Here is a 27,180-nt window from a genome sequence, read left to right as displayed (position 1 = left end):
AGTTTATAACCTACAAAATACATAAGCTATAGTTTTTTCTTCTTTTTTTTCAACTATTTTTGAAATATAGTATAAATTAGATATAATAGAATATATAATAGAATAAATAATAACATAGAACATATATACATATTATTTATCATCTAAAAATGAAAAAAAATATATTAATGATATTATTAATATAGACATGGCAAATGAAGAGCTTAGTACAAATTGTGCGAGCATTTAGATTTATAGAATAGATATAATAGGTAATAGAATAGATACTAAAATGGATTAAATATGAGAGATCTATTTATCTAAAATAAAGATAATATTAATAATTTCATGGATATTCATGTGGCAAATGTAGAGCACAATATAAACTGGCTTTTATTTTAATTATATAAATAGATAATAGATTACTCAAAGCTGTAGAATAAAAGATAAGGAAGAATAAACATCATAAAAGTGTAGCTTCCTCATGATAACATCTGCAGATAATCCCTTATACGTGTTATATAAGTCTATCGAGTGGCTATCGGCGAGAGGAATTAAGGCTTTTCTCTTTCGAAATGATTCATGTGTTTGATTGCTTATCCCTAATTACCATCCAAATAATACAACAAATGGATTATAGAATGACCTGCAACTTGGATTAGAGAACATATAAGCATCCGTAAATTTGACAAGGTGGGCCTTTAATTACCAAAAAAAATAGGTGGACCCTTAATTACCCCAATAAAATGTGGGCCCCTGTTTCAGCAAACGGAAAATAACAAAAGTTAGTCAAAAAAGCAAAATTCCCAATTGTAAAGCTAAAAGGCACCGACGGCGGAGCCGGACGCTCGCGTAGCTGGCCAACGCTATGAACCTGAAGAAGGAGCCGGCGGGCCGCGGCCGCGAGGAGGCGTCGGGGTCGGGTCTTCCGCCGCCGTATCCGCCGCCAGGGGATGGGGAGGTAGGGGAGCTGGTCGCCTCCCTCAACAGGCGGCGGATGTACCGGGAAGTGACGCTGGCCCTGCGCTCCGGCCTCCGGGACGCCATGGCCGACTTCTCCTTCCTCCGGACCCGAGGCCTCCGGAATCTCCTCAAATTCCTCCGATCCGTCGGCGACTCCGACGCCTCCATCCGCCTCTTCCGCCACTCCCAAACCTTTCCCGAGCTGCAAGGTCTTCTCTTTTTCAATCTCCCTATCTCTATCAGTCTCTCTCCTTTTGGGTGCGCAAGTCTAGGGTTTCAATCTTTGGTTCCTTTTCTCTGTTGATTCTCTTTGATTAGTTTCTATATTATGTAACAATGATTTGTGATACGTTCTACTGTAGAGGATTGAGAGGGGTTGAAATTGTCTATGTAACAATTGTGGAGTCAATTGGTTCTAACATGGTCATGTATGGTGACTTGGATGTCAAGAGATGGAGAAGAATTAAAGATCATGGCATGGATCAGGAGGGTGAAGGTAGTCACAGATTGAGGAGTGATGATGGGAAGAAGTTGGAGTGACGTTGCATGAAGGTAATGTGTGAGAGTTTGGATCTCAAAGTTGTATCATTTTGGATATGGATGGAGTCGATGAAGCCATTAGTTATTACAAGATGAAGGAGAATTGATGTTGTTAACTTAGGAGATACTAATGTGCTCTCCTGTGCAATTATGCATGGGAACATCAAGCAAATTCTTTCAACCTTTCACCTTTACATACTTGAAGAAAGAACTCTTACTGATTTCAGAATATAATCAAGAAGTGACATGTGACTTTGTGCAAAAAGAAATAGAGAGGATGAAGGATTATTGGGGTTTAAAATGTGGAACTTTCTGACTTGTTCTTTCTCGTGAGACAAAAACGAGAGTATTTCTCCCCTCTTTTAGAAGAAGTCCCCCTATTTTTTCATTTAGATATATAGATCTTGAGTAGTTTTATTATTATGTGTCCTAGTTTGAGAAGAAATTATGTATCAATAAAAACAATAGGATCTTTGGTGTTCATTGTATGCTGTTCTCTCATGTAAAAGAAAGGTTGGCGCATCAAGTGCTAAAGGCAAACATGGTATTGGAGCCATGATGGATGGATTGGCAACAGCAAGTGGGTCATTTAGCTTTAAAAGTCAAGTAAGATTCAGCTTGAATCATATCCTTGCTGTTTAATTGGTTAGAAATGTCTGTTGGCACACAGCCCATTGGACCCATAGTGCATAAAGTCAACTTTACTACGAAAATAATATCTTAACATATATTAGTTGATATAGATGAAACGTGGAAAAAAAATAACCATAGTTGGACTGGAATTTCCTAATTTACAAACAAAGAAATCCATTCAAACAAAAAAATGACCAGAAAAGAAAGCTAATGATGCAACACCACATAATCCCACTATTTTCCAATCAAATTGCAACTTCAGCATAGAAATACAATTGTTGGAGAAACCTACCACCCATATACTGCATTATCCACAGACTCTAGGTTATTGAACAAAATGGAAAACATGAAGGGACTCCTTGCTCCCTAGTTTCCACTTATCAGTTCTCCATCATTCTCACTCATGTCTAGGAGAGATTTGTCCATGGCCTTTACGAAACCAACCTTGCAATTGCCCCATAAAGAATATACGAGAGGAAGAAGATTGAAATATCATTTTGAGAGAGTATATAGCTCATTAGCAAACAATTATATTGATGCGCATTTTCATTTATTAGTCTCATCTAGTTCCACCAAAAATTGAAGTATCATGTGTCGTGCCCATATTGTTTACGGTTAACACAATATGTCATGATACCATATTGTAGTGACACTAGGCATAACTAACATAAAAAGATGCATGACAAATCCTGAAGAAAACTGCAGACTAAGCTCTATGGTATCGTAAGACATTTTTTTTAAAGAAAAGGATTATAACTATACGGTTTTTAGTGAGAAAGGGACTGACTTTGACAACTAAATTTAATTTGGGGCCATCCAAATACATTTAGTATTTTATGACCTACCAAGAAGACCTTCTCCATTGGTTCATAAACATGTTTTAAACATGCATGCTGCACCGTTTAGAGAAGTCGATCACATAATTAAACCATACTAACAGTATGTTAGATCAAATAGGTGATGTTACAAAAAGAGATGTTGAGTTAGTTAAGTTTTTTAAGAAACCTGATGGCGGGGTTACCACCTTGAAGCATGGAGCATGGATGTAAGATACAAAATTGACATGTTATGGATATGCTAATATCACAAATCTTGAAAGATGGGTTGCAATATGGATATGATATGTCAATGAAGAAGTATATCTTTTACATATGTTTAAAAAGGCAACTATATAGTTAGTTATGAAATAACATAGTCCATATGTTATATAATAAATCAACATGCACAAAATCCAACGCATAGTTTTTTTTCTAATCCATAAACTGCCACCCATACTTCATGCAACAATATCGGCATCACAAACTCCAAAATGAATTATTCATCGTTAAATGGTCATCATTCACAAAAAGAGCCTTCCCTCACATAGCTAAAGTTATTGGGGTGGCATCTTAAGAGAGCATAGGAACCCTTTTTTGATTATGAAAAATAGGATATTTAAAACAACATGACCAGATCACGTGCTAAATGTATTTGATGAATATAATTATCTAATATGGAGATGGCATGTAATCTGAAGTATCTGTGCTTTCTAGACGTGCCGTTATCCAAATTTGTGAGGATTCAAACAATCAACCTCTCCTTGGTGAACATGTTGAGAAGAAGGGTGCTAACGAACAAATATCTCATTGGCTTAAGAATCCATTTGCTACATCTAACATACTTGGTAGCAAGGTCTGCCAAATCAACCCAAATTAGGCGGTTCGGCCCATAGCAAACTAGACCGATGCAGGCCTAAAACGGTTTAGCTCGTCGAGTTGATTTGGCCTATTTAATTTTCCAATCGCCCTCTCTCAAAGCGCTTGATGTCTCTCTCAAAACCCTTGATGCCTCTCTAGAAGGTTCTCCCTGACGGAACCCTAGGACCTCTCGATTTCGATCTCTTGAACGCTATCGACGCTAGAGAAGGTTGGTTCCTCTCTCTCTCTCCTTGACTCTTCCTCTCTATCTTTCGACCGCATTCGAAAGGGCTTCAAGCAGAGGTGCTCAGCCGTCCCTCCTCTCCGACATCCCCCCTCTCTCTCTCTCTCTCTTGATCGCATCTGGAGGGACTTCGGGCTAAGGTACTCCGACATCTTCCCTTTTGGTAATCCCTCTCTCTCCTCCCTCCCTCCCTCTCCTCCCCCTCCCCCTGTTTATGTCCCCTTCTCCCTGTCCTTTTCTTTTTTCTTTTATTTAGGAATTTTGAACCGAAATCAACAAATCGTATGCTGACTTCAGTTCAAAATTTTTTAAAAAATAGGTCTGAAACGAACTGAAATGGCATGGTACTAATACTGTGCCATACTATACAACTGGACAACCGATACAACGTCCAGTACTGATACAACCAATCTTGCTTAGTAGTTTATCTACATCTATATGCATGGACGCTGATACCGGATGTGGGTATGACAAGATATGGACAAGTTGATACACCAAATCTCGAAAAGATAAGATATGATATGACTATGACACATCAATGAATATACACTCACACATACATACATATATTACATATGCATGTAAATAAGCATTCGTAAAGCATAGGGAATGGTCAAAATAACATTCCATATTCTATACAATAACATCAACTTCCACAAACTTATCATTTAGTCATCATTCAAACTGGTATACCCCAATCCATATTCTATACTGTAATATCAACATAAAAATCTCCAAAATTAATCATTCATCATTAAAAATTAACATTCATTAAAAAAAGAAGGAAGATGCCCTCCCCTCATCCCGATAGGTATCGAGGAAGTATATATCTGAGAAGTATCTGGAGCACTTACTTGATTTTGAAAAGTAGGATACACAAGTATCGAACTCATATCCTAGAAGCACCAGACAAGTATCAATATCTAATACCTATTCGATACAAAGACAACACACAATTTAAAACATCTATCCTTCCTAGATGTGCATGATTATTTGGTCTATTTTTTAAACTTAAGACGAGAGAGTTATCGATGCTTATGGTATTTTAGGATGAAGCAAAAATTTAGAATGGATTGTAAAGTAGGATGAGTAAAGCCAACACCAAAATAAATTTTAAACTAAATAAACAATTTAGCGGTGAAAGTGGATCGAATAATATCCGTATGGATCTGTTTTCATATTCGAATCTATCCGGATATGGATAGAAATTTGACCATCCGACTAATATCCATATCCATATCCAAATCCGTCAAAGAAAAATGGATATGGATATGGATAAACAATTATACAATCCGTATCTGAATATTCGATTCCATTTGTAAACCTATTTAATTTTATATGGTATTTATGAATTTTTAAGAAAAACAAATGACCATATTAATATGCTATTAACTTGATTTATCATCCATTTAAAATATCTTTGATTCTATGGTCATAAAGTTTAATTATCCGATTTATATTCGTATTTATATCCATAATTTTGGTATCCAATTGGTATTTGTATCCGTTTAAAATAAATATAAATATAGATTTTTGCGTCCGACTAACATCCGTATCCGTATCTGTATTCATCAAACAAAATAAATATGGATATGAATATGTTAGTATCCGATCCGTATCCGATCCAATTTCTCGGCTTAAATAGTTGCATATTGGTTGATTTTTAGCAAATTCAACCTCCAAAGGAGCAAGTGGCCAAAAAGAAGCAGGCTGATGTTTCTCTAACTTGAACCTTATCGGCATGACCTGGTTTCTCTATGATGAATGATACTTGCATTTTTAAAATGTGACAGCATATAAGTAGCTTATATGAACAATGCAAACAATATAAGTTATTGGGAATGAGTGGAGTTATTCATAACATTCATTACACAACCATGCATATAATGGGCCTTGTAATTAGGCAATTTCTTAAGAATGATGCAATATGTTATATGTCTAGTTTTATTCATTATTTATGCATATGATATCTTTCCCAGGTGCTGTTTGACTGACACAGGATATTATGTTTTGTAACAGTAATTCCTATTCTATTTCAGAATACTTTGCGGCAAACCAAAGACAGTCCTGTTGTGACTTTGGACCATATATTTGGAGTGGAGCCTGTGAAGATAATTGGTCCTGCAACAGACTCGGAAGTTGCCCTTGCTCTTAGGGTTTTGGAAGGTTGTTGTCTCCTCCATAGTGGGAGTGCATCTTTGGCCTACAAACACAAGGCAATTAAGGTACAGATCATACTCTTACAAGCATAGTATTTTTTTCCCTGTCATTGAGTTGGAAGTCTTCAATATTTTTTTAATCTCTTCATGATTGCATTGTGGAATATTTGATGATTCAGTTAATAATGTGCTACATTAAAAAGGGCAGGCCAATGTGCAAGGCTCCCGCTATTGCAAGGTTTGGGGAAGGTCAAATGTACATAGCCTTACTCCCAGGCTCACCCTCAATAATACATGCTACATTGATAATCTCATATTGTATGAATATTTGACAGAAATATCACATAAAATTTAATCAGTTAGAACATGTATCATGATAACTATTGGCAACTTTATGCACTTGAGCATCTAGCATAAGATTTATCATTGGCTATTTTTGCTATGGAGGTATTTCTTAGGCCTCGTTTGGGATTGCTTTTGGAGAAGCCAAAAGCACTTTCTGGAACCCAAAATGCACTTCTAGACAATATATGGGTGTTTAGCAAAAATCCTGAAACGACTTTCTTGTCCTCCTAGAAACTAAAAATCTCTGCTTGCAAAAGCTCTAATTTGGAGCTTCCCCAAAAAGTGCTTTTCAAAGCATGTTGGGAAGCTATTATGTGACCAAAGTACCCCTAAACTTTACACTATATGTTAATTTAAAAATAATATTGTAGTATAATACTACACATTATACTATATTATGCATTATATAATATATTATATACTATAATATAATATATTATAATATTATATTACATTATATTATATTATATTATATTATATTATAGTGTATTATGTTATATTATACTAATATTATGACAGGGCTACGTTACTATCATTATTATGCCACAAATATCATATTTTAATAGTATAACACTATTATATTCCTATAATATTATACTATATATTATATTATAATATTATACAATTTTAATATTATACTATTTAAAATAAATAATTTGTAAATTAAGAATATTTTATAATAACAATTCTCCATACTAGAAATACTTTCTTAATTCGGTTACTAAGCAGATATTGAAGTTCAACAACACTTTAGAAATGTAGTTATCAAATAGCAAATAGATTTTTTGCTAAAAGCTTTACTTCCAAAAGCTCTTATGACACAAGCTCTACTACCAACAGCAATCCCAAACAAGGCCTCATAAACCATTGCATGATTACCACTTACAATACACAATCAAAAAATTATTTGGCAAAATATTTGAATTAGATGGTGTATGCTTCTTGTGGTTTCATTTCATGAGGAATGCTTTTGACAAATGTTCTAACTTCTTAATCTTTTGACTGCTGTTTTTTCTATCTCAGATTCATTGCACTTTTCCTAGTCTGTCTTTTTTAACAAAAAAAAACTCTTACTGACATATGTTCGTTTAAAGTTGTTATGCCACTGCTATTAGTTAGCTTATCTGAGACATGTTTGTTCTTACTATAAAGTTGTCTTATTTTTCATTATTTCTTTCTGTTCTGTTTTTTATCCATCATATTTTTTCGTCATGAAGAAAGCATAAAATTTGGACTTGGATACTTATTAACTTTGAAATAAACTTGCAATCAGATTAATTGAAGGGCATGTTCATACCTAGAAACAACCAGCTGCATTGTATCGTCCTCCCATCTAATATTCAGGAACCTTGCTTAATAATTAGTGCAATTGCAGTGTTCTTCCAAAAGATTCTGTTTACCTAGAAATGTTTTCTAATTTGATGCTTGCAATAATTTGATTGACTATAAATGATATACTGATTTTCTTTGGAACTTATTGGAAATAATTGTGAAAAAAAAATCAATGGTGAACTTGGTTTTGTATCACATATCTCAGGTCTGTAACTAAATCCATTGATTGGTTTATGCACAGTAACCAACATGTTCTTATTTATTGTCCTAGTGGAGCACGGTATAGCTTCTCTACATGTTTATGTGCTTTCATCATGCTTCCTTGTTAGTTATAAAGAAGATTTTTTCTTTGTTGATATTATGAATTCTGGAATTAGCAAATTGAGTAGCAGATGCTTGTATTTATTTGTTTATTTTTCTTCGTATTAATATCTTCTGATTGATAATGTTCCTGAAGATGTTATAAATTTAAGTTATATCATGTAGCTAATATGAGGCTGAAATTAGCTTTGTTGATGCAGGTACTCATAAATTTGTTGTCCACTCGAGGAGTGCTTGAGCAAGAGGCATGCTTGGATGCCCTATTAGCATTAATGTTGGATTGTTCATCCAACCAGATGGTATGGTATTTTTCTGTATCTTTTCCTTGCTGTGAAATACATAACATGCAACAACTTCATTAGCACAGTAGAAAATACATAAGGATATTATACATTGTAGAGTTTCAGTACTGGTTGATATCCCTCAGTATCATTAGTACCATTGTGTTTTAATTGGTTCTCTATGATTCACAGTGATATCTGGCATTATATTGAGAATTGAGACAAGTAATGTTAATTTTACGATATGTTTCTTTGTCATGATATTAATTCTGGTCTGGAGCCATCATTATGGTTGAACATTTTCCTCCTCGCCTTTAAGAATGTCTATTATAGCAATGCAAACCCAAGTGGGTTCATGGTTTATGATGCGCATTTCTTAACAATTTAATATAATTTCTTTATCATTATGCATGCATAGAAAGTATCAGAAATTGATAAAAATAAGTTTATCTAATCTTTCCTCATGTACAGATATTGATAGGTCACACATTTGCATGCTGAGGCATAGTGCATAGTAAGACTCTCACACTATCCCAAGTGTCATCTGATGTAGACATGATTATTGAATTTAAAACCTAATGTGTAGCATCAGCTGGTTGAATATAAAAAATAATTTCCTCAAATAAAGCATACCTGCCAACGTTGTTGAATATCCAGGTTCAAGTTGACGATATAACTCTTGATACCTGACGCCTCTAGTTCAAAACCTCTGGTGCTTATGTTAACCAAATTTATTATGTCAAACAACTTTAGCGCTTGAATAATGTACTAGTATAAGATATATTAACCATTGCAACTATGCTCACTGTGGTCGACTTTGAAGGAAAATGATGGATCTTGCAAATTGATCTGTAAGATTCATAAGATACTGGGGCTTAAGTTGGATCCTAATTCCGTTGCTTCAGTTAATGGTTTTGGATGTATCTTCTTTTGGAGGAATGATCATAAATCAGATGTCTTGAATTTTTGGGGAGGAGTGTTCCCCTTTTTGAACTATAGTACTTTGGTGTTTTGTGGCACTTATACTAGTGCATCATATAGTGCAAACTCGTGTTTTGATGTCAAACAATGCAAAACTAACATTTTTTTGGGGAAATGTAGCTGCCACCCTATTATTGTACAGGTGAATATGTAAGTATTTCAGTTTAAATTTGAGTTATGCTATTATGTGATCCAGTAATTAACAAGGTTAAGCTTGTTTTCTGAAAGGCTTTTGAGGCTTTGGCCACTTCTTGGTGGAGGTCATTATTGGCCACCATCATACGTCTTGGTGTCATTGGGTTAGATTTGCTATCCTTTATAATATTGTTGTTCTTATGTATGACTTTAGGCTATTTGTGCTTGAATAATTTTGGCTTAAATATCCACATGTTGAGAATATCATGGGAACCTCTTTAAGATTCTTTGCTAATGCTTTATTTGTATTTTGGACAAGGCTTAAAAACTCAACCTTACTATGCTATATTATAGCAACCTTGGTCATAGTTATTAAACCTGGATCAGTTTGGCTGGTTAGATCGGAAAACTGATGACCTAGACCTCTGGCCGGTCTAGTTTCTGTTTCTAGTGTGAGCAGAGTTATTACCTACAATATTGAACCATATGATCCATAGAGTAACATTTAAAATAAAAAATTTATCTATTATTATGCATATTCAATTTTATTAATTATATATCATATTTTTTTAAATGTTAAAAATATATTTTAAATGTAAACTCTGATCAATTGATTGACTTGGCAGTTGGACCAGTGATCTGGTGACTTGGACTCTTGGCCGATAGGTTTTTGGAAGGCCCAGTCATAGGCTGGCCTAATCTCGTAACAGGCTTAGGCTTGGTTTGGATGCGGCCCATGACTTGATGTTGGGACGAGGTCCATTCGATCTGTCCTAATTCGATGGGGGGAGGGGGAAGAGTCCCCATTCCAGTCGGAGACAAGTTCATCTCCTTCTCAACCTTCGACGAGTTTGCTATTTATTAAATCCCACGTTCACCTCCCATAGCTCTCTCTCTTTCTCTCCGTCCCTCCCTCTTTTGTGTTTTTTTTTTTTTGATAGTCCAGGTGGATCATACTGTTCTACCATGAATACATCCTAAAAAGTCAAAAAAAAAAAAGAAGATGACGCAAAGGGGTTGGGATAGTCTCTTAGCTCTCCTAAAGGATACTACCCGAATGTTGGGCAACAAAAGAGGTGACCCAGTCAGTAGCCTTGTTTGCCTTTCAGTATACATGAGTTGACTGGAAAGCACCACAGACCATCGTCAACCTACGGATGTCTTGCATAAGTGGATGTCCATCGCTACCCCTATGCTGGCCCTAGATCCACTCGATCATCGTAGTCGAATCTCTTTCAAGGTAAATAACTAAATACAGTTAGCTCCCAAGACGAGCCTTGCAAAAGTAATGCCCTCCTAGGCAGCCCTCAGCTCCACACTAGGAACGGAGATATCAAAATTTGCTGTACCTCAACCATGATGAGTCTAGAGTTGGGATCCTTGCTCATGAAACTAGCTCCAGCCTGCTACCACCATCAGTCACACTCCCATCAAAGTTCATCTTGAAGAAGCTCGGGGATAGGGGCTCCCAGGAGATATAGACCACCTGGGTCACTGCAAAAGCTGAACGAGAGACCTAGATGTCCCTCGGGGGTGGTTTGATTTTTTTTTGGAAGCAATCCATTGTGCCCTATTTTGGGTTCATAAGATTCACCAGAATCAGCGACCTAACCTCATCGATGATGCAGTATGAAGCTCGCCCACCACTTGCTATTTCCTTTTCTAGCTTTTACCTTCTCGATGGCGTCCTGTTGGTTTGATTTCCGGTGAGAAATCACCATATGTAACTTAGGATTCACCTCCCATGTTTTGCAAACTGTTGGGTTTTAATTCTATTTTGCAAAGCCAGCTGCCTTTATTCCTTCCCCAACCATCTCTTAGTGAAGATGGTTGGTGTTAGAGTTCCAGCTACCGACGAGCAAGTTATGCTTGAATCTACACAAAAACTCTATGGTCCTTTGTTTTGTGATGAGCTTTTCTTGTTTTAGTTGTTTTCTAGCCTCTCACTGGCCTTCCACTACCGGTTGTAGCCTCTTGCCGATTGGTCATGAAGTACCACCACCAGCACGAACCATTGCCTCTCTCCTAACCTTCTCTCCTAAGAGAAGGTCGATCAGTTCCCCTATTTTGAGATTTCTTCATACTCTCTCTCCTATTGTCTTCTTTTGTTCTCTCTTCATCTTCTCTCACTTCTACTCTCTCTTGGGATGGTGGACCTCGGAGTGTCTCATCCCTATGACTTGCGATTGACCCTAGCAACAGACCCTGAACCTCTCATTGGGTCATACAGTGCCCCAACCCACACCTTGATCCTAGATGTGCATCGCTAGAGTACATTATCATTAATCCATGTAGTGATATCTATATCTTGTTTTGATTCTTGTTTTGTGATTGATTGGCAAGATTACCTAGAGCAGACCGGCTCAAGCCGTCGAACGCTGCCACATGGTCAGCCTATCATTCCTCCACCTTTTTCTTATGATTATCGAATGTATCCCTAATTTTCATCGCATTATTCTTTAATTATTGGGCTTAATCTTATGGGGGAGTGTTATATCATGGCTATATTTTGGATAATAGATTCCAAAGGAGGCTTTTAGAATTAGTGGGATTTATCTACAGTTGTTCTTGCATTGGTAAGTAATGCTTCACTTTTCTTAGATTTATAGATTATTATATTAATAAATTTTGAATCATACTATTGATGATGCATAAATTTGATAAATGGTATTTTATTATTGAATATGCTTTATTTTTGAATATTATGTTGATGCTTGATCGAAAGTATTGATCTTATTATGGATTATGCTCGATTGATTTTGATACCTTATGATTATATGTATTCTTATTGAATCGAAATATGAAATGTGATTTGTCAAAAGAATTTTGATTCGAGATGGTTGTGGACTCTCATCTTAAGTATGTTAGGGACCCCGCCAATAGAGGCTAATATATTGGCATTTGATTAGTCATAAAGGGGGTATGTCCCAAGAAGATTCGCGGCATACCGCAAGCAGATATGCGGTCCTGAAGGACTTTGCCGTAAAAAGATGCGCGGTATCATGAACTTGCCATAGAAAAAGTATGGTCATAGCTCATGGTTGATAGGATGATTTTAACATTTTGAAAGAACTTAGAATTATGAATGAAATTTAAATTTTGAGAAAGATTTGATTCTCATGTATAATATTTTGATTATGTTGTATATCTAGATTTGGTTTTGAACTAATGAATTCCATGTGCTTATTTTCTATAAATTATTATTTATTTTATTGCATGATTAATCTAATTAATTGCTTATTGGTTTGTCTAGTTCATTATTCCATATCTTATTATTTTTTTACAGATCTTGAAAATTAAGTTACCACGGGGTTATGCTTCGGGAAAGTGATTAGAAGCAAAGTTTGATTTTCTTCATTCTAGATTAGGGTTTCTTAAAGTCTGATGTAAGACCTTGAATATTATTGAAATTTTGAGACATTAAAGTTTGGATTTTTAGTTATTTAAACACTTGGTTTATTTAATTGATTGTTTATTTTGTTGTGTGCTATATGATATCATGATGACATGCCTTGCATGCTTGTGGGAAGAGTTTTCTATGAGTATGTGGTGGTTTCCATGACCCTCTAGCTTGCGATCTCTGGTTGGAGGCATGGCAGTTTCAATATGTTTTTAATGATTATGACCATGGCTCCCCTTATACTGTGCACCTTGTTGTGGGGGGTATTGTCTTGTCCAGTGAGCTGTGAGCAGATACGTGGTTGTTTTGGATCTCTTACCTTACTGATACTTGAATGCTAAGGGGCATACTGCGAGATCTGAAACCTCGACTTCAAAATATTAAGAAGGTTGTTTTTGTGTGGAATGCTTAAAGGAGGTACAAGAAGTAGAAAAAGACCACTATTTTTGATGATAGATTACTTTAGAACATTACATCTATATAAGAATAGCAAACTTGGATATAAAATTTTCATCACCAATATCTTCTAAAATATATTCCTCTAGCAAATAACTCTTTAGTCGTTTTTTTAATGGAAATTGATCAATTTTTTTTTTCACTTGAATATGCTGATTTGGAGAAAAAAAAAATCTAGGGCCTGAAATGGTGCTACTGTTAAAGATAAGTTATCAATAACCCTTTGTTGTCATACTTTAGAGATATTCATATGGAGAGGAGATTGAATGGATGGATGGATGGGTGCATCTTCCACAGACATATGTATATTTACAATCAACATTTTATGTCTCAGTACTGGGTTCCATGCTGGTACCTTACCAATACGGTATGGCGTAGTATGCTCCTGTACCAATGCATGGTAAAAGTGGTAAATCGGCAAAAGCACCCGTACCATGTGTGGGTATGGTACCATATTGAGCCTTTGTATTATTTGGTTTCCTATTATACTATATGGTATTGCTTGGCATCGACCGGTACAATATGATATAGTACGTAAAACACTCTGCATAACAAGTGCAGAACTAATGGTTGGCAATAAGAAAAAAAGAAGTCAAACGTTATTTACTGTAATGTGTGTCAGCATACATGATTTTGTTGGCATGGCTTTTTCATGTTTTTCTTCTCCCCATCTTATTGACATAATTTTTATTTTGTTTAGGATTTTGAGGAATGCCGTGGCATTGAAAAGGTTACAGAACTCATAAAAGATGAGCAAGGAGGTGAAAATATAAGGTTATTTTTTTGACTTGTTGGGCTTCATTGTCTTTTCTCCTTGTGCTTCCTCTTACTTGTTACAGGTGGCATGTTATTTCATTTTACTCTATTTGTATAAAATTTCAGGAGTTATCTTTGGAAGTATAACTTCTTCTCATTTAGTTTTTTCTTCCCCATTAAATTGGAGTATTTCATGGTACCTTGATAGGTAATGAAAATCAAGCAGATGTTTTTTCAAAGCTCAGTTTTGAACTCCTGATCGGGACAGACACTTGATGTAGAAAAGATTTCAAGTCAAATATAGAATAGTTAAAGCATTCCAGTAGATGTGGAGAAGTTAATTCTGTATACAATATGTAAAAATTGCTCCTAGACCACACTTTTTAGTCTTCCCTTGGACATCCTAAAAGTCAAAAGTGCAGGTAGAGTATTTTGATGGTCAAAGTGGCCTTCTGCCATTTTGTCATACTTAGGCTTTTCTCCACTACCTGAGCTTTTAATCTGCAAAACCAGTGAAAGCTGTACGATTTGACAAAAAGTGTAGATGTTTTCTCAAGATGGTGCAAGGAGTAAAATTGAATCTGAATCACCTGATCATTAGGTTTTGTAATGGGAAAGTATAAATCGTCTTGGTCTTATACTTTTTGGAATTCTTTTAAGGGTGACTTTCAGTAAGTTCTAGAAATTCTCCAATAAGCTGCTTGTGGCCTAAATTCCTATGCCAAATTATATGCATCAAAATAGTCTCTGTATAATAGTTCAGCAAAATTTTACACTGAAACTAGGTAACAATGTGTGGAAGCCTGGGATCATCAATCCTAATTGGGAGTCCTTTGGTAGTTTTGTCATATATGGGTAATTTAAGACTGGTGTAGTACAGTTAAGTTTAGAATTTTTACTGTTATTATCCCTTTTAAATGTACATTACTGGTGTACCTTTTCTTGACTCCTATCTTCATCAGTACTCTTTATAAAAATTGTTTCTCTTATTCTATTTGGTGTTATCACCACTATGATGACTGCATGTTGTTGCACATGTTATGGTTGCTAGCATTGTACAATTCTTTTGAATCTGACATTTCTCTTCAGCTGTCTTGGTAACAGAGTCCATATCAGGCCACCTGTAAGAGCTTCACAGTTTGGTGCCTGATCCAATTATTGGGTGTGAAGAATTAAAAATCCTCTTGTGTTAGTATTGATACCAGCTTATGTCATCGACAAATTATTAAATGTCAAAATGTGCTCAAATCTGCAGAACTCTCATGCTCTGTGGTTCCCCTCCCCCTCGAAAGTCTTAGGTATTGGATCTAAAAGGATTGTGGTAGGTTATTGATGCTCTCCATTCCAATTGGTGAATATTGCTGTATTCTGTTTAAAGTGATATTCTGGTTGCCTTTGGTTCTATTCTTCATAGTTCATTATGTTTCTCTTTTGTTCATGTCACATTTCTTTCTTTATGTATTGGTTATGCATGGACTTACACGACCTTTCCCTTTGTCTATTCTGTTTTTGCCTGTTGTCTTAGCAATATTGGGCATTTGTTTTTCTTTTGTTCCATTTTAACTGTGTGCACCCTCTCTCTCTCTCTCTTTCTCTGTCTCTCCTTCTCCGATCTTTATATCCTTTCACTCCTTGGACCTATTTTGGTCTCACTGCTCCATCTTGCCAAAATCTCTTCATAATATCTTCAGAGGTTTCAGGCATAACATTTATTTTTCACCATTTTATTATTAATCAGACTATTAGTCTTGCTCAATTTCAATGCTTTCATTGACCAGGATGTCTCATATGAATTAACAAGCTCTTAGAAGCCATGTCTTGACGCTGAATTTGTGGATTCATATGATCTTAATTGTGAATGATCTATATTTACCTTAGTCACCCCAAGGTCTCCAACATGTTAGGGGTTTCAGAGTGGCTGCAAGTTCAGTTAGGCTCAGCATTGAATTTATTCCAATTTTTAGACATTCTTGTGAGGCAAGTAAATTAGCAAGGCATCTACATTATACTACTTTTTGGAAGTTTCATACTTCAAGTAACAATTACTAGAGGTACTTCTTTCTTACCTGTCAGATGTGTTCAAGAACCATGGACAGAACCTCTTGAGATTAAAAGGGAAGCAATTCCAATGTTGCGGGAAGCAAGAATGAATTCAGTACCACAATACAGAAGTTCATGCTTCTAAGCACATGCACATTATCTTGGAACGATGTTCATATATAAGCATTGCTTTTTGGGTGGTATAATCAAAGATTTGGATGTTGATGGTTTTGCTTGTCAGATTGAAGTGTAATACCTTTCATCATGATTTCTTTATTGCCCTTTTCGCTTTCATCATCTCTAGATAGAATTACAGAATTGCCTCTTTAGGCTAATACAAGGGTCCATGGCATCTCACTAACCTGACATTACTTACATATTAGATCATAAAGTTTCAAAAAAAAAAAAAAAGAGCTTCACCTGATTATTGTTGTTGTTGTTGTTTTGGTTTTTATTTCAGGAGTTGGTCTTCTAGAATCATAATCTAAATGCATGTGATGCTTGGTCAGAGATTTTCTTGATTTCTCTCATGGTTGATGATATTTACCAATTATCTATTCTGTTGCCGAGTAGGAGGCTGTCTGAACCTATTCTTTACTTTATTTAAAAGGTTTTCTTGGATTCCTTCTAATGTTCTGAAATAGCTGAACATTTTTCACTCTTAAGAAATTTACCAGGCTCCATTGGAAGCTCAAGTGCTAGGTCTATTCAATCATTCAAAATTTTCATGAACTTTTTCTCTGAAATACTTATGGTTTTTCTGTTTTCCTTCCCCTGGGGGAGGGCTTGCTTAAACATCAGAAAAGCTATTTCTGTCCTAAATCATGCTCGGATGCATCATATTGCTATTCCTTCTGCAGGTTAAAATGCGGAGAGTTCCTACTGATACTCATTGGGCATGTAAATGGGATGGAAAACTCTCCCTTGGGAAGCATACATGATGATGTAAGGCGACTTTTAGGTGAGAAGTGCGCATCTCTAATATGGGCAGCAAGCCAGTTTGGATCCACCCTAGACCCAGAGCAGAGGCAGACTGCATTGCACATCCATGCGCGACGGGTTATAGAGTCCTTGGAGCTATTCTAATGGATGGTTTGGCTTGCTATATATATATTATTATCATCTTAAGATTTCTTATACACTAATCAGTAGATTTATCTGAATCAAGATTCCCTGAATTGAGAGATCTCTTTTTTCTCCCAAGCTATTTGTTCATCCACTCCTGTTAGTACAATCATTTGCAATTTTCAAAATATGTGCACTATGTGCAGTTTATACATGCAAGTTCTTCAACAAAGTTTTGCTATGTTGAAGGCCGATGAACATATTCTTTTTGTTAATGGAATATTGCTCAATTGTTGGTATCTTTCGAATGCCACGCATCTGGTATTGGGGTTCCTCCTTGAAAAGATGAAAGTAATCTTTGGAGATCAGAAGATGTTTTGGCATATTGAAGCCAAGCAGTCCTAACAAAGTAACATAATCTCTTTAAAATTGTATTTTATAGTTTAACTGAAATATGTTTTGCCTCAAAATATGGAATTTCCTTCCCCTGGGGATTTTGGATTATCTTTTTATCTATGGCTTTCAACTCCTTACAGAGATCGCTATCTAAAAAAAAAAAAAAGGCCTCTGTGGTACATTCTCCTGGACCGCTGCTAATGTGGATGCAGGACTAATAGGAATGTTAGATTAGAATTCTCCTGGATTAATCGTTATATGCTTTTCCAAAGCCGGCTCCAGGATTCATATGCGGCAGCCTTTGCATGGGATGATACATTTACAGAAATTTCTGACGTAGATATCAGTGTGCCTGTAAGAAGAAGAAGATGATGCTATGTTTTTTCTTATCTTTTATAAGCTAGGCTACTCTTCACCTTATTTATCTGATGTCAGCGAGTCGGAGCTCAGGTTCCCAAACAAAGCGAGTCATTGCTTGCAGAGCCCAATATTTAGTTGTTTATGCCACATCTTAGTTAATGATGGCGTTTAAAAGGTAACACACGTACTTGGCCATTTGGTAAGGTCAGGATAAGATAATGATGATGAGGTTTTTAGCCGAACATCCTAAACCGACAAACTGAGATGGTAGACCGAAGCAGACCAATTAAAGCTTGGAGATAGCTCATTTCGGGGATCTATATAATATCCCACAAGCCGAGTAAACAGAGTATTGGCCAGGATAGGCTAGAAAGCAGCCATAGTCGTGCCGAGTGAAGACAAGCTATGGTGAATTTAGAGGTCGATCAGGTATGGTAATTCATGAGATTCTCCTATCAGCCTAGCAAAAAGATCATGATACGAGATCTGATGGTTATGGAAACATAGAGAGTAGATGGTTAGAGCCAGTTATTAGAACCGTTGGAGAAGTGGAAGCTAGATGTAGGCAGATGTCAACACTAGAGATGGACGGTTAGTCGGTTACTAAACTATTTATAATGTTATGTATAAATAGTGACATATAACTCTAAGTAAAGAATCTTTTGGTGAATTAAACACCTATCGTTATCTTTATCTTTATTTTTAGTTTATTGTTGCATTTATTTTGCCTTAGTTATTTTGCTTTACACTCATTTATCTGTAATTGGAGTGTTGAATCGTAGCTCTAACTACAACCTGCCTTTTCTGCTTCTGAATAAATGGTATAGTATGATGAAGATGATGTGCAACTCACCACAAGATGATTATTTGGTATTATGACCCTGCCACAGAATGATGTGGTTATATCTCAGGATCGATGAGATGAAATGAATATTTGAAAGAATTTGAATCTATGAACAAAATTTTAAGATTTTAAGAAGAATGTGATTCATATATTGGTATTACATATATTCTTATTTTCTACAAATTATTATCTATCTGATTGTCTAATTTGTTTAGTTAAAGTGATCATTGTTGACTGGGTTGTTTAGCTCAATATGCAATTTCTCTTTTTTTTATAGATTCAGAGAACTAGCCTACCAGAGTTTTCAATATAGGAGAGTGACTAGAAAAACTGTGGCATAAGTTATCTTAGATTAGCGTTTATTAAATTGATGTTTAGAATTGTGAGACATTGTAAGTTGAGTTAGTTAAAAAGAACAGTTGTAGAGAAAGATTGATTGCAGAGTTTTGTGCCTTCATTAAAAAGATGTTCTATTTTTTTGTGCATGAAGCTATAGAGAAATATTGAATTTTGGAATACCTGAATATCAGTGTAGATATTGCAGTGCTATGTTCCGGTATAATGAATCTCTAAAAAAACATGGAATACATCTACACCTGCTTTTACTCAATGTTGTCAGGAAGGAAAATTTCTTCTACCGTTGCTCAAACACACTCCTCATTTTTTTGGATGAGTTGTTGAATTATAGCGATGGAGCAAGATCTTCAAAATTTCTAGAAAATATTAGGATCTACAACTCAATGTTTGCATTTACATCAATCAATCGGTGAAAAGGTTGATAATGAGATTATTGCTAAAGCAGGTCCGTATGTTTTCAGGATCAATGGACAGAATCATCACAAGATTGATTCTCTATTGCCTATCGATGGAGAGGAACCTCGATTTGTATACTGAAAATAAAATCGATAATAGGATAAAAATATTATGTTCGAACGATGATTTGTTGGGTATAGATCTACATATTATAGAAGGTTTAATAAAAATATTTGATCCGGAAAAACAAATTGTCAAAGCTTCCAGAATGGCAAGAAACTGATTTAAGGAATTTGAATTCTTACTGATTAGATTAAAATTATTGGAAAAACGCCTTGATGATACTACACAATATAATGCTCAATCATATTCTGAAATAGGTAATTTAGGGCAGTTTGACCATCATCATGACATCATTGTCAAGCATAAAACGAAAGGTCTGAAATGTATTAGCGATTTGCACTAAAGCTTTATGTCAATGCAATATCCAATACTATTTTCCTATGGTGAAGATGGTTTTAGAATTGATAACAGATATAACAAAATTTTTAAGAAAAAAAGTACTATCAAACAATATGTCCCTATGTGTAAATTCTTTTCTTCTAGATTGCAACAGAAAATAAATGAAGGTAAAACATTGATTAAAGGAGATCGTCTATTCCAGTAATACATAGTTGGGTCAGAAACTAGAAGATAGACATAACATTGTTAGCAGAGTTTTCAAGATGAAAGTAGAAGAATTGATGCTTGATATCACAAAAAGAGAATACTTTGGAAAAGTTGTTGCAGGTATGATTTCTCCTTTTTAGATTCTAATTTTTTTTCATATAATCCTAGCGCATGATTGACTTTATATATCCTTTCTTTTTCTCAGTTGTATACATGATAGAGTTTCAGAAATGTAGTTTGCCACATGTTCATATACAACTTTAGTTAAGAAAAAAATAATAAGTATCTAGCAACAGCTGTAGATATAGCTTCCATAATTTCTACAAAAATATCAAATAAAGATGCCGATCTAATTGGATATGAAGGCATTGTAAGATTTATGATGCATGGTCCTTGTGAATCAGCAAATACTAAATCTCCGTGTATGGTTAAAAGTCATTATTCCAAACATTTTTCTAAAAAAAATTCAAGCCAAAATTGTTATCGATGAAAATGGATTTTCTACTTACAAAAGAAGAAATAATGGACGCAATGTAATTAAGAATGACATTGAGCTCAATAACAGATTTGTTGTTTCTCATAACTTGGATTTAGTTGTTCGATATCAAGCTCATATCAATGTTGATAGTGTAATAAGTCGTGGATGATTAAATATTTGTTAAATATGTCAATAAAGGACCCGATAGAACCAAAGTTCTTATAACCAAAAATATTTTGACCAATGATGATACAAGACAATGTCGATACGAACAAGTTGATGAAATAAAAACTTATTTGGATTATAGATATCTATCAACATTCGAGTTTGTTTGGAGACTATTGCAAATTGATATACATTTAGAGAACCAATTGAATAATTGGTTGTTCATTTACCTTATATGAATACAGTCGTCTATCATGAGAATCAAAATTTATCGGCAATTTTATCTAGAAAAAGTTTTGAAAAAACTATATTTACTGAATGGATGGAGACCAATAATTTTAGTGTTGATGCATGTCAGCTAACTTATGCAGAATTTTCCGCAAAATGAGTATAGAATTTTGAAGATAAAATATGTACTCAAAGAAAAAAATAAAAAAGAAATTGGCAGAATTGTCTACATTCATCCGAGTTCAGGTGAGTTCTATTATTTAAGGATGCTTCTGAATGTTGTAAAAGGACCAAGGAATTATGATAAGGAACGGCACGAAGCGTTGAATGAAGCTCCTAATTGGGCAAGTGCATCTGAATTAAGGGAGCTTTTTGTGACTTTGATCATTCAAATGTATTGGAAAATATTTATAGATGATATTAGTTCTAGGTTAAGAAATATTTTCGATTTTCATAATCTAGAAATTCTAGAATCGCAGCTTAAAAATTATGTTCTATTTGAAGTGGAAAAATTATTCAACAGAAATTACAGTTTTCTCTATGAACACAGTTTACCCATGCCTAATAGCACTGTTGTAGAATAAATAAATAATAAATTATTAAGGGAGGAATTAGACTATGATATTCAAGAACTTCAAAACCAGCATTCCAAGTCATATAAAGGTTTAAATGACGAACAAAAAATTATTTATGATGAAGTTTTGAATTCTATAAATAACCTTAAAGGAGGATTGTTCTTCGTATATGGACATGGAGGAATAGAAAAATCATATCTCCGGCATACTATTGTATCCAAAGTTCACTCAAAGTCATGGATTATTCTTGTTGTTGTGTTGCCCAAGAAGCCAACCCAAGAGGGGGGAGGGGGGTGAATTGGGTTTTAAATAATAATTGCAAATTAAAACTTAATGAGTAACTAATTAAACTTAGTTGCAGGTGGATTAATTAGTTTACTATAAGCAGTGGATGAGGGGAATGGAAGAGACAATTAAACAATCACAAACACAAGAGTTTTTATAGTGGTTCGGAGCTAACCCTTGCTCCTACGTCCACTCCCCAAGCTTCACTTGGGAGTTCACTATAATCTCTCGGATTACAGCCGGTTGTTTTACAAGCTCACAACCCAACTTGTTGTTTTACGAGATCACAACGAACTCGGTCGGTTTTCACAGGCTCACCGACTAGAACCACCCGATTGTTTTCCCGGGATCACAATCAAACCCTTACACCGTTGGTTTTAACCTCGGCTCACCAACAAACCTCTACAACCTTGATTCAATCCCCTGATTGAATCAACTAACAAGAAAACAGTTTATAAAAAGTACAGGAAAAGCTTCTTAACAAGCAAATATGAACAATATAAAAAATATAGAGTTAGAAGCCCTCAAACAGATTTTGGAAGAGGAAGAAGGGGCTTCTCGAACTCTGAGTCTCCTCGTTGAATGCACTGATGATCTGATGTCAGAGGAGAGCCTTGAATGTGAGGAAGACGTTTGGAGAGTAGACTTCAATGCACTTCTTCCTTCTTTCTCTTGTATTAACTCTTGAATAGCTTTGGTAGGTGGAAATCCCTTTTGCTTTGAATGGAGTCTCTATTTCTTCCTCTATTACTGTTCACTCTGGCTATTTAAGCAATCCCCATCGAAAACTAGCCGTTAGACACACTTTTAGAGCCGTTCTGCACAATCTGCAACTCCTGACAAAGTGTCCGTTGGGATCGGAGTCGACTCGCTCGATCTGGAGTCGACTCGGCTGTTGCTGGAGTCGACTCATGCTTTACTGGAGACGACTCGCCCACTGTTCAAAATTTGAAATAAAGTGCCGTCCCGTTCTGCAGTCGACTCGGCTAAACCTGGAGTCGACTCGCCAATGTCCGGAGATGACTCTCCCTTCTGGAGACGACTCGTTCTTCAGGATTCCAATAATCTTTGTTTCGGTTTTACTTCCTCGAGTCGACTCGAATTTTCTTGGAGTCGACTCGGTTCTCAGAGCCGGAAAAACAGGTCTTATGTCTTTGGAGTTGAACTGCCTCAGAGTCGACTCGGACTTTGCTGGAGTCGACTCGGCTCTCAGACACTGAAAAACTGGTCTTGTGTCTTTGGAGTTGAACTGCCTTGGAGTCGACTCGGACTTTGCTGGAGTCGACTCGGCTCTCAGACATCGAAGTTGGCTCTCTGACTTTTAGTCTTGCATTCCTCTGAGAGTCGACTCTAGCTTCTATTAGGAGTCGACTCACCAACCGTCGGAGTCGACTCGAGTTCTTCTGGAGTCGACTCGGCTCTCAGAGTTCAAAACACCTTCTCTGTCTTTCTGTCTGTTACTCCTTGGAGTCGACTCGTACTTTGCTGGAGTCGACTCGGCAAGCATCGGAGTCGACTCTAATTCTTCAGGAGTCGACTCGGTGACAGGATCTGAGATTCATCTTTCTATCCTGCTGTCTGTTCTCAGTCGGAGTCGACTCGTAATGTGCCGGAGTCGACTCGAGTCTGTGCCAGAACGTCTGAAACACTTGGAGTCGACTCGAACTCTTCCGGAGTCGACTCGCGTTCCAGACTTTGGTTCAAACTGAGTTCCATACTTAGCCAAAATGTCTTGAACCAAGGCTAGAGACAATTAAACATAAATTTACAAATATTTGGCTGAAACACTAGATTGAATACATTAGTATAACATAAGATATACTCAAATGCTTTGAGCTCATCAAAATCAAATAGGGTTATAATCAATCACTCCACAATCTCCCCCTTTTTGATGATGACAAAACATTGAGTATTTGTAAAGTGAATTGCTCAGCCAAAAAGGAGATTTATAATAAAGTTTTGAAATGAATTCAAGTGTCTAGTCATTTAATTTATCCAAAATTGAAAGGTGTGAAACAGTAAATCCTGAAGTTAAAGCTCCCCCTTTCATTTGGAATTATATAAGCCTTTATGTTATGCAATCAATTGTTTGGCTTATATGTGTTTAATGAATTTGCTTTCTTAAAATTTCAGATTCTCCCCCTCAACATATGCAATCAATTTTGTTTAGATTCTCTAAATTTTCTTTTAATGTCTTGAAGCTTTTGAGCTTAACTTTTTGTTTTAGAGGAAAAATCTGACAATTTGTTCTTGAGTATGATTCAACTAATCTCCGAATATCCCTTGAATAGATTCTGGAGATTACTCCTTTAGGAGCCCCAATCAGAGAGATAATGAGCCTCGAGGTATCGAATCCACTTGGAACAAATTAATTTTTGCTTTAAGAATTTTCTTTTTAGTGATTTTCTTTACATTTCAATTCAATATATTTTCTCTCCCTTTTTGTCATCATAGCAAAAAGAAGTGCAGAACGTAGAAAAGAATTGCACACTTTGTAAAAAAAAATGTCTACTCATTGTATTGATGCTGAATTGAGTACAATTGTAAAAAAAATACAAGTATAGAAAACAAATACATTAAGAGATTGATAACTAAGCTACACTAGGGTTTCTTTGCAGTGGAGGATGAAGCATCTCCTCTAAGCCTAGTCACTTGCAAGACTAAGCTTATCCCCTCCGAAACGTTCCCTAGTTGCTTGATGATCTCCGAGGTGGCCCTAGACTGTGTCGTGGTAAGCTCGGTCACGCTCGCCTGAAGGGTGTCCAACCTGGAGAGCAGTGCATGGGCTAGTCTCTCGGCACCCTGGCTCTGGCTCCCTAGCTCATGTCTGATGCCGTCTCGCATGTTCTTCGTGTCGTCCTTGACGTCACTCATGTTCCAGTATTGAGCTTGGACCAGGTTGCGCACATTTGATATTTCCTCCCTCAAGTGCGCAGTCATCTCGGCTACTGCTGCCAGGGTGGGAACAATCTCGGTGGAGGGAGCACTCGAAGGACCTCGGAGCTCCCTCAGCAAGTCATCTCTCAGATCCCTCACTATCTCCTGCCGCAACTCTTGGAGCTGCTCAGAAGATATCCGGACCTCCAGAGGTTGCTGCTGAGAAGGTGGGGCAGTGGAGGTGGAAGGCTCAGTATAGGTATGAGCAGAGGTGGAAGGATAGGTGGGAGGATCTGTATAGTGGTCCTGGTCATGATCAGGACTGGGTGAGTGATGAGTGGTAGGGTCAGAAGATGTGGATGATTTCCCAACCCAGACTCCCCCTATTTTGTGGAATCCCATCCTATGGAAGGTCCCCTCACCCATGCGATCTGTAAACCGCAGTGAGCGAGAGGGTTCCCCCTTAGGAATGGGGACCTCTAACTCCCTAAATATAAGGGTGAATAACATGCCATAAGGGAGGCTGAGCCTAGGTTTATCTAGGGGTTCACAAAGGTACTTGTAGATGAGTTTTGGAAAGTTGATGGGAGTGTCTTGAAGGAGGTAGAACATCAAGGCCAGGTCTCTCTCCAAAATGAAGTCAAACCTACCAGTCTTTGGGAAGAGAGTCCTAGAGATGATACTAAGGAGAAGTCGCATTTCAGCCGAAAGCTGATTTGCGAACACCTCCTCTATGGGGGACAAGGGTGGATTCCCTAGGATGGCTGTAAGGGCCTCTGTCCTATCAGAGGGGTGTGTGGGAACAATCCCCTCACTCGAGAGATAGAGGACTCGTGCAATGAAGTCCTCCGAGATGAAGACAGGGACACCCATAACAGTTCCCTGGATACCCCCGCTAACCCGTGCAACTGTACCATAAAACTCCCTAACAAGCCCTGGATAGGTAGGGAGGTCAAGAGTGCAGAAAAACTCTAAACCCTGGGCTCTAAGGTGATGCCCTAGGTTGAACCCTTCCCGGGAGAGGAAGTCAAAGTTGACTTGCCTCCCGGTAGAGACAACCTTCCCGGCGCATGAGCGCGAGGGAACCGGCCTAGGCGGGGAAGGAACCGGAGGTGGTGGCCTCGCCGGTTCATTCCGAGCCTTGGACCGTCGCTCGGCCCCGCTCGCGGAGATGGGTCTCTTTCGGCTCGGTACAACGACCTTCCTAGGCATTTTGACCTAAGGACGGGGAAGGACACGGAAACTAGGAGGAAAACTCGACGGAGAAGACCTAGACTGGGTCGAAGACGAGTTCGGAGACGACTCTAGGGTTTTGGAACAGTGTCGGCTGTGAATAGAAGTGAGGAATAAACGTTTCGATTAGGGTTAAAAGTTGGATTCCCGACCTCGAGTCGACTTCGGTAGGTCGCGAGTCGACTCGACCTCGAGCCGACTCCCAGATATGCGCGAGTCGACTCCCCCATGAGCCGACTCTAAAATGCATCCGAGTCGACTCGACCTCTGGCACACAACCAAAAATCTTGTTATTTTCGTGCCAAAAGAGAGAGTTATGAGCTTATCTCGGATTTAAGAACTAATTTGATGATCATAGATAAGAAATCCTATGTCCAACATCGACTTATCCTCAAAATCTATGAACTAGAGGAGAGTATCACTAGAATGGATCAATCACTCCTAACCCTCTTCTAAGTATGCAAAATCGATCTTCACTCAAAGATTTTGTGAAGATATCAGCAAATTGATCATCAGTACAAACAAATTGAAGCGTCACATCACCATTCAGTACATGATCTCTTATGAAGTGATATCGTATCTCAATGTGTTTAGTTCTTGAATGCTGAATTGGATTTTTAGTTAGATTAATGGCACTTGTATTATCACAGTTAATGGAAATTTTATCTTGTTTAATGCCATAATCTTCAAGTTGTTGTTTAATCCACAAGATTTGAGCACAACAACTTCCGGCAGCAACATATTCGGCTTCAGCCGTAGATAGTGCAACCGAGTTTTGTTTCTTGCTAAACCAAAAAATTAAGTTTTCTCCTAAGAATTGACATGACCCGCTGGTGCTTTTTCTATCAAGTTTGCAACCAGCGAAGTCTGAATCAGTGTACCCTATTAAGTTTATGCTCGAATCTTTAGAGTACCATAACCCTATGGTTTTTGTTCCTATTAGGTATTTAAAGATTCTCTTAACAGCAATTAGATTGATATCTAGCACACATGCATACACTAAACATGATA

The 27,180-nt window shown here is 36.8% G+C and overlaps 1 protein-coding gene across 1 annotated transcript; it reads left to right on the top strand.

Annotated features, from left to right (window-relative positions):
- Window positions 1–786: 786 nt before the first annotated feature.
- LOC103695511 lies at window positions 787–17,605 on the top strand. Its single transcript, XM_039114762.1, has 5 exons — window positions 787–1,151; window positions 6,055–6,260; window positions 8,393–8,491; window positions 14,146–14,219; window positions 17,102–17,605. Exons 1-5 carry the CDS (start codon window positions 848–850, stop codon window positions 17,325–17,327), a joined length of 909 nt encoding a protein of 302 aa, XP_038970690.1. The 5' UTR covers window positions 787–847; the 3' UTR covers window positions 17,328–17,605.
- Window positions 17,606–27,180: the final 9,575 nt, after the last annotated feature.

The sequence above is a fragment of the Phoenix dactylifera genome, chromosome 17, assembly GCF_009389715.1.
Source record: "Phoenix dactylifera cultivar Barhee BC4 chromosome 17, palm_55x_up_171113_PBpolish2nd_filt_p, whole genome shotgun sequence".
In the NCBI taxonomy this organism is placed as follows: domain Eukaryota; kingdom Viridiplantae; phylum Streptophyta; class Magnoliopsida; order Arecales; family Arecaceae; genus Phoenix; species Phoenix dactylifera.
Note: the sequence above shows the minus strand (reverse complement) of the source record. Positions and strands in the feature narration are given on the sequence as shown.